General features: G+C 35.4%; 1 protein-coding gene and 1 long non-coding RNA gene across 6 annotated transcripts in view; one reads left to right on the top strand and one right to left on the bottom strand.

The window, feature by feature from the left end:
- Nucleotides 1-6256: 6256 nt before the first annotated feature.
- LOC310733424 lies at nt 6257-9270 on the top strand. Its single transcript, XR_014535736.1, has 2 exons — nt 6257-7243; nt 7377-9270. It is a non-coding gene; the product is annotated as an uncharacterized lncRNA (long non-coding RNA).
- nadka (NAD kinase a) overlaps nt 7883-9677 on the bottom strand; it is a 30482-nt gene continuing 28687 nt past the window's right edge. For all 5 annotated transcript variants that reach the window (XM_083554537.1, XM_083554538.1, XM_083554539.1 and 2 more), the window contains one exon: nt 7883-9473. In XM_083554537.1, coding sequence (XP_083410663.1) covers nt 9326-9473 — 148 coding nt within the window. In that variant the 3' untranslated portion in view covers nt 7883-9325. The remainder of the gene's footprint in view (nt 9474-9677) is intronic.

Genomic DNA, 9677 nt, shown 5'->3' with positions numbered 1-9677 from the left:
GACAGCAATCGACCAATCAGGGTGAAGCGTGCGCTCTGTTTTGAACTCGTTTTGATTGGTGCTTGCTGGCATCTACTCAACACCAACATAGAGCTCAGCGTCAGTTCAACAGCAAGCGGAACATTTAGAGACTTATAAATAATAAAAGAAACTACTGACTCGAACTTGCCACAGCACTCATGGCCTTATTTGTGTTTTTATTTTTTTGTAAATAGTCGAAAATATGGTTTTGGGCTCATGATCATTTTCATTATTAAAAGATATCAGTGTTTAAATAATTAATATCATTCTATTAATAGATTGTTGTGCAACATTAGTAGAGTAACATTAGAGTCTTTTCACATAAACTGAGTTGATTCAGTAAGAGTCTTGTGACAAAAATGATAATAAAAATATTATAGCCATAATAAATCATAGTACTTTGGATACTTTGGCATTTTTGCTTTTACTGGAGTTTTTACTGGGGTAATATTATACCTAGTGTATCTCTACCCAAGTACATGGTTTGTGTATTTTGTACAGCAATGCACGTGAGCAGTTAAGTTAAGGGCATTGCGCAAGGGCCCAACAGTGGTAGCTTTGTAGGGCTGAATTTTGAACTAATGACCATCCAAGCAGAAGTCTAACATCTTAACCACTGAGTTACCACTTCCCAAATAATGCAAAAAATGCACATGACTTGCTAAAGACTTGCGGAGTCTTCCGGGATATGTCATAGGGCTGAGTGTGTTTAAGTAACAGCTAAAGGTTATGTAACACGACTACAGTGTACGTTAAAATATAAGTAGGATAGCTTATAAAAAGGTATATTTTAGGTATGGGATGTTAAATGGATTGAGACATTACCACAATTAATTAATGTTGTGATAGTAGCCCTATGGTTGAGCTTTTCAGCCTGACAAAGTCAAAAGTAATGCTAAAAACATGAGCCAGTTGAGAGCACATACTTTTCACTTGGACTCCTTTCACTTAATGAAACTTTCTGTTTGTCATGTGGCATCCTAGTTTCACTTTATTTAGTAAGGGTTTCAGTAACTGTGTTGTTGAAAACATGTATAATGTAAAATGTAAATTATTTTTATCCATAACATTTCACAATAACGTGAGAACATTTGATTTTTTTATAATAAAACAACATGTTTAGGTTTACCACAAGTTTACTGATATTTCAAAACAATATTTAAAAAAAATTATTTCATTTGGATTTGCTTATAGGAACATTTCGCTGAATACTACTATTTATTAGCTGAATGCATTTTTTTGTAAATTTGTGGTGGGACCAAAAAAATATCAACTCTACTTTAGGGCTCAGAAGTCTATTCGAAACAAGGGCAATGTGTAAGTGTATCTACAAGGTCCCATACCATTATTACCCTAATAATAATAATAATAATAATAATAATAATAATAATAATAATAATAATAATAATACTATAGGATATTCTGTAAAAGATAAAACAGAGTTGATTGTTTCAAATACTAGTCTATAAAGTGCATTATTTTAAATTATAAATGTGCACACACCATGGTAAACAAATTTATTTGGATTTTTTTGGGGAAATGTTGTTTTGCTGAGACCTGGCAACCCCATGTTCATGCATTTTATTTTCATTTTATAATCCTGTTTCTAATACTTTCTATTAGATGTCTGTTTTGTTCATTAAAACATTTATTTACATTTGGTTTGGCCTTTTGGGTTTGACCTACATTCGCAGGGGCTTTTGAATCGGTATATATACAGTACAATATGTATTCACTACTTCTCTAAAAATGTGCTTTAAGGATCGCGCTTCATGAAAGCAGTTCAATTCTCTTGTGTCCAGTGGTGGCCTTTGTGGTAAACGTTGTACTAGTGATATTGTGATTTTCTCATCTGATTTTGTGTTCGTTGAATCATATACCCACTATTCAAGTGTGATAATTACTAGAATCAGTATATCTAAGACACAAATGATTATAATTTACAGGTGCATCTCAATAAATTAGAATATCATTAACAAAGTTTCTCGTATATTATATAGATTTATCACACTGATATATTTTAAGTGTTTATTTCTTTTATTTTTGATGATTATTATTTTGATGAGGGGGGTGTGGAGATGGATGATCCGCAGTGGCGACCCCTAATGGGAGAAGCAGAAATAATAAGAATAAGAATTTTGATGATTATGGCTTACAGCTAATGAAAACTTAATATTCAGTATCTCAGAAAATTTTAATATTGTGAAAAAGTTCAATATTGGAGACTCGTGGTGTCACACTCTAATCAGCTAATTAAATGTGAATGTTTCCTAAGCCTTTAAATGGTGTCTCAGTCTGGTTCAGTCTACACAATCATGGGGAAGACTGCTGACTTCACAGTTGTCCAAAAGATGATCATTGACACCCTGCACATGTATCCAAGCACATTAATGGAAAGCTGAATGGAAAGAAAAAATGTGGCAGAAAAAGTTGAAACGAAGCCCATTCAAGAATTTGGGGGAGTGGACTGCAGCTGGAGTCAGTGTTATAAGACACCGCACAGACATATCCATGAGCTACAACTGACACATTCCTTGTGTCAAGCCACTCCTGAACCAGGGACAACGTCAGAGGTTTTTTTTACCTGGGAAAAGGACAAAAAGGACTGGACTGTTTCTTAGTTGGCCAAAGTAGTCTTTTCAGATGAAAGAAAATACAATTTTCCCAAAGTCTGGAAGAAGAGAGGAAAGGCACAGATTCCAAGTTGCTTGAGGTCCAGTGTAAGGTTTACACAGTCAGTGGTGGTTTGGGGAGTCATGTCATCTGCTGGTGTTGGTCCACTGTGTTTTATCAAGTCCAAGGTCAGCACAGCCGTCTACCAGGAGTTTTGTTAAGAGGAAAATGAGAAACAAGAGACCAAAAAATGCAAATGAGCTGAAGGCCACTGTAAAAAAAAACGGAGCTTCCATACCACCTCAGCGGTGCCACAGACTGATCACCTCCATGCCACGCTGATCTTAGGAAATTAATTAATGCAAAAGGAGCCCAAGTATTGAGTACATATACAGTAAATGAACAGACTTTCCAGAAGGCCAACAATTCACTAAATATATTGTTTTAATTTGTCTTATAAAGTATTCAAATTTTTGGAGATGGTGGGTTTTTGTTAAATTTGAGCCAAAATCATCAACATTAAAAGAAATAAACACTTGAAGTACATCAGTCTGTGTGAGATGAATCTATATAATATATGAGTTTCACTTTTTTAATGATATTATAATTTATTGAGATACACTTGTATACGTTATTTGAGTGTTGTACACACTAGATAAATACACACACATTGAGTACAATGAGATTGTTATGCAACTTAGACACAAAAAGAGACACATTGCAAAAGTGCCAAATGCCAAAGTCTGTAAGATACCATAGGGAAGTAAATAAGACCTTGTTTAGAATGGTTCACAATGAGACTGTGTTCAAAAATAGGATTGTGTGCCAAATGCATAAAAAGATGTTTTCAACCACCATTATATTTGCAGTGAGGGTTGGTGTTACATAAGAAGGAATATAATGACCAGACACAGAATGTGTCTTTGGGTTCTTCCTGGAAAGACCTGGCTTTTGTTTGCTTGAAAAAGGCACATTTTTGGCAACACAACCCTGAATTCTGAAAACAACCTCTTGCTTTTGTTTGCCATTTTAACTTATTTAATTAATTTGTTACTTTTGTTGGTAATCTTCCATAAGAGTAACATATCGATTTCTGCATTTGAAGGATTTAAATACATCAGGGACATAGAGGTTTTATAATTATTTTTGTATATTTTTAGTGTATATTGTGTATTCTCCCTGAGCTCATCTGTGTTTTTTTTCTTTCTAAGAATGAACCAAACAGTTGATTTGACCACATATAATACTTTTGTTTTTATTAATACTTTTTATTTTTCAGTTGTTATGAAAGTTTTCCCACTTTGTATACAGGTCTAAAAGCAATGCATCAGTCTCACCTTCTCACCTTCAAATAGACCATTAGGGAAGTACATGTGCCCATCAACAATCTGGTGCTCTCTGAAAAAGCCTCTTCTCCACAACAGGCTAAACAGAAGTATGTCCAGACCCCAGATAGTGGCAGGTTCTATCTCATATACTTTATACCTGTAGGTGGAGACTCTAAATGCCTAAGTGAGTATCACCAGCAAGACCACAAAAATAACGATTTCTTTTAATTCCTGCAATGACCTGCATATTCCCTGTAGGGGACGTCCTTACAGAGAAAATTAGTCCGAGTGTGCAAGAGAGTGTTTATTTCCTTTAAGGCTGCATTAAAGATCATGCAATCATGGCAGAGATGTGCAGGACAAAGCACCTACATAATGATTTCCAGAAGAGAATCCAAGCTAAATAGAGTGAACGTGGATAATGTGTAATATTGAATTGGACGGAAATGTAGGTGAAGTTGAAATCATATTGATCACAATATAAGAGAAAAAAAAAACAAAAAAAACAAACAAAAAAAAAAAACATTATATATATATATATATATATATATATATATATATATATATATATATATATATATATATATATATATATATATATGTATAAAAAGTCATAATGACAAATTTTATTTTCTATTCTCTTAACATTCTTTGAAACAAAAATGTAAAAAATATCTTTTTGGGGTTAAATTCTTTATTTAGGATATAAAATTATTATTGTATGATTATTATTAGTATATTGAGACACCGTAAAAACCTGTTAACTTAACAATCCTCGTTAAAAAAAAATGTTCTGTTACTTTCGCCTTTTTAAAGTTTTTGTTTGCATGATTGTCATCTGCTTCACCTAACACATAATTTATTACATAATTTTAGGATCACCTGCAAAATACAATTATTACTTTCAAGCTTATCCATATAACAATTTCATTTATTTTAGTAATTCAACTCAAACTGTAAAACTTAAGTCTTAGGTTCTTTTAGTTTTGATGATTTTGGCTCACATACTTCAGAAGACCAATCAAAAAAACATTTTTTGTGAATTGTTGGCTTTCTGGAAAGTCTGTACATTTACTGTATATGTACTTAATACTTGGTAGGGGCTTCTTTTATTTTTTTAATTACTGCCTCAATTCTGCGTGGCGGTGATCTGTCTGTTTCGCTGCTGAGGTGGTATGGAACCCCAGGTTTCCGTGACAGTGGCCTTCAACTCATTGGCATTTTCTGGTCTGTTGTTTCTCATTTTCCTCTTGACAATACCACATAGATTCTCTATGGGGTTCAGGTCTGGTGAGACTTTATGACCTTGGTTTCCAAATGAAATACAAATCTTGCTCTCATCTGAAAAGAGGACTTTGAACCCATGACTGTACCGTAGGTCTCCTCACCTAAATTAGTACCAGGAACACAAATATCCATAAGCACACTCCAAAATCTAGTGGAACATCTTCCCAGAAGAGTGGAGGGAATTATAAGAGCAAATTGGGACTAAATGTGGAATGCAATACTCAAAAATCACATACCATACTTATAACTAGTAGACCCAATAGTTTTGAATATTTTCTACTTCTTCTTTCGGCTGCTCCCATTAGGGGTTGCCACAGCCGATCATCCGTCTCCATACCCCCCTGTCCTCTACATCTGCCTCTCAACCCAACTACCGGCATGTCTTCCCTCAACACATTCATAAACCTTTTCCTTGGTCTTCCTCTTTTCCTCCTTCCTGGTGGCTCCATCCTCAGAATTCTTCTACCGATACACCACATTTCCCTGCGTTGCACAAACTGTCTCAATCGGACTTCTCTCACTTGACTCCAAAAGTCCTGCATGTTCTGTCCCTCTAATAAACTAATTTCTAATCCTGTCCATCATCGTCACTTCCAACAAAAACCTCAGCATCTTCAGCTCTGCTACCTCCAGCTCCACCTCCTGTCTTTTACTCAATGCCACTGTCTCTAAACCATACAACATCGCAGGTCTCACCACAGTCCTATAAACTTTCCCTTTCACTCTTGCAGACACTCTTCTATTACAAATCACTCCTGCCACTCTTCTCTTCTCTCACACACTTGTCATTACAAGGTGCACCTCCTCCACCTTCTCCACCTCTTCTCTCTACACCCCTCCACTGCCCTCCCTCTCATTCACACACATGTACTCTGTCTTACTCCTACTGACTTTCATGTAATGCAACTCCTTCTGTCCTTCTCTATACTTCTCCATCAACATTCTCAAAACAAATAATGCGTCTGTGGTGCTCTACCATACTGTTGTTTACAGATGGTCACCTCAGCCTGGCTTCCACTACTCTTTCTCATAACTTCTTGGTGTGACTAATCAACTTTATTCCCCTGTAGTTACTGCAGACTGCAGTTACATCTCCCTTATTCTTAAAGATTTATTTATTCTTATTTTAAGTCCATTTGTAAACTTGCTCTTTTTAAACTGCATTTGTGGCCAAACCTGAGACTATTGAATCCTGTGAACTAGAATGTTCTTTTGGCCGAGAGGTGGCAGTATCACCTTTTTTTTTTTATTTTTTTTTTTTACTTTTATACCTGTGGCAGTTTTCTTTTGTCATTGCACCACAGTCCTGTTGATTTCCACAGTTTAATTGGTCCCAGTATGTTGATTAATTTTCCATAAAAGCAATTTGGACTTCAGTTTCAGCTGGCACGTTTTAATCAGTGCATTTGGTTCCAATATGTTACTGTTAATGTAGTAAGAACTTACATAGGTACACTTACTTTAGGGTTTAAAAAAAAGTATTTTGGATACAAAATAGTTCCATGAAAGAGATGAAAGATGAGCTCCACAGATCATTTGTGATTCATTTAAACTCCCACTACAGAGTGCCATGATTGGATCATAATCACTTCAGTACTTTACACCATACTGTGACTGATTATATAAAGAATAACACGGCAGCAGTCAGGGAAATGGGCTGAACTCTGCTTTATGCCATGCTGCATCACACCACCCAAACATGCTTTATTTTTATGACAACACAATTTGTAGTGTTACACCATAAACTGTATATTAGAGCAATTTGAGAATGATGACAAAGTTTCAAGTATTAATGAATAGCATATCACATTTTAAAGTTATGTAGTAAGTGTTTGTCTTGTAGAAGAATTGACAGACAAGTTAATCACTTGTGCTGAAGCTGTTATAGTCATCTCTATCTTCTCGTATAAATAAATAAATGTATTATCCTTTATTTTACCCACTGTCTCATGTTTTTCAACTCCTCTATCTCTAACTTATCCCAGGAACAACGGGTACAAGGTGGGATACACAAAGTGCATCATGCGTACACATTCTAGCCGGGCAATGTATCCATACCCATTCACCTTCTGCCATATTTAATAAACCTCCAGAACCAAGAGGAAACCCATGATAACAGTCACCCAGACTCATGGTCGGACTATTGACCATGGAGTTGTGAAGATACACTACTCACTTGAACTTCTACAAGCCTGTCACAGACATATAAATTAGGAGACAAATATAAAAATATGAATTAGAATTTTCTTCTGTGCATCTCCAACAAATCATGTCATCTCAGATACCTTTATTAAACAGATCAATCTGTGGAATATTAAATATATGAATCTACTATAGGATACTATCTCAGAAAAAAAACCCCTATAACCATAAATAAACTCTAAAGTGTAAATGGAGTTCAGTGGAAGGCTGTGAACAAACTTTTTACTATCTGGCAGCTGTATACAGTATATACAGAAAATTGTCTCTCAGATTATCTTTTTTGGTTGCGTGTGGTTTTTATTATTCCTTACTTTCTTGGAATGAGGGTGGATATGTGTATATGCAAAATGACATTATAAAGACTTTGATCGAAGCGTAACTGCTGCGTGCTTCAGCAATAAATGTAGAGATTATAAAACAACAGTACACCCTTTTTACCGAACAGACAGTTTGATCAGCTGTGGATCATTTATTAAAGTGCGAGGTCAAAAATACAAGAGCCATGTAGAATATGTTATGAAAAGTTAAGTCTTGTCGCAGACAGATTTGACAGAACAAGACACCTCGTAACATTGCAAGCTCGGTTTTGTCCCGAAGAAGTCTTGCACACAAATGTATTTACTCCTGAGCATCTTACCTACTCACTCACAAATGTACAACTATCTAATTGTGTCAGTGAAAGTAAGTAAGACTGGTCATTTTGGTTTCAGAAAGTAGTAGCTACTTTTCATGGCTGTACATCAGGTCAAAAAAAAAAAAAAAAAAAAAATCCATGAAATATACTATTGACATTTTTGATAAGGAGGGTGGCTCCTAAATAACAGAAACAAGGACGAGAGAATTGAACTATTTAACAAGTACATAAATGACATGATTAATGACGATACAAATAAAAGAAACAGATCAGTTTTGAGAGGGTGAATGAATGTAAACAGATTTCCCCCCCTTTATTTTCTTTTGGGCACAAGTGGCTGACGACCATCGGTAGTAGTAAACTCGACCAGAATGTAGTTACCGAAAAAGAAGTCCATTTGATAAGAAGCCTTGAGACGTAAAGCTAGAGTTCAGAGAGAAGGACACTTGAAAAGTGCACACTGCCTCCACGTACTTAACACTCAATATACACAATTAGAATCTCAAAAATCGTGATGGAATATAACAAATAATCAGAACTGCAATCATAAAAAATTGCTCAAACCCTTAAAATGTGAAAAACAAAACAGAAACACACACAGTGGTCCCAACAGACCTGGAATGAAGTTTGTGATGACAGGAATTAAATACTTTGTGGTTATTTACCTGTAAGACTTTTAAAATGAAAAAGTTGTTTCCTAAAATATATATATATATATATATATATATATATATATATATATAAAGAAAGAGAGGAAGAGAGAGATATGAAATCTGTGCATGTGTGGGTGTGTGTACATGTACTAGCTTTTATCGTACACAAAGGAGTTCCTCCTGCCTGCCATTTATCTATTTATTTATCTACACAGGTGGAAAACATCGATTACACAACATTCTATGTAAATTAAGGCACGATTCAATTGAGATCCAGTTATTGCTGTGGCGTTTAAACTCTAACGATGATCCAACAATCCCTGATGTTTCATTCAAACTTCTCGGAATTCTCATCAAAAGACTTTGTTATATTTCCTGGCAGCTTGTCAAACACCATTGATAAATAGGAATTTTCTTTTCTATTAAAAAATTGTTACAAACACACACAATAGTGACCAAGAAGCATTTGCTTCATGAACGTCTCTGGTCGAAAGTGGGACGACGTGTAAGCATTAAAAAAAAAAAAGAACAATATAGGGGAAAACAAAAACAAAAACAACAATAACAAAGTGCTTCTGAGTAAATATTCAAAACTCCTCTTCCTCTGAGCTCAGGTGGCTCTGCTTCTTGCGCACATTCCAGTGCAAACACTGAGCCAGACTTTCGAACCAGTCGTTCACCGGGTCCCGGAAACAGATGGATGGGACGGGGAAGCATGAAGTGGTGATGGTGATGCTGGAGAAAGAAAAGAATAGTAAATCACTCGTTCTATAATAGTGAAACCCAAATTCAGGACAAAACTGGGAACATTTAGGCGGTGATGGACCAGTTGGTCTGAGCCAAGTAGTGCAATAATATTAGAATTTTTCTATTGGTAGTATATCAATCTTTTCCAGAAAGGGCTGTTGTGGATGCAGGTTTATATTCCAACCAATCCAG

The sequence above is a fragment of the Silurus aristotelis genome, assembly GCF_946808225.1.
Source record: "Silurus aristotelis genome assembly, chromosome: 11".
In the NCBI taxonomy this organism is placed as follows: domain Eukaryota; kingdom Metazoa; phylum Chordata; class Actinopteri; order Siluriformes; family Siluridae; genus Silurus; species Silurus aristotelis.
This window is presented reverse-complemented; position numbering and strand designations above follow the sequence as displayed.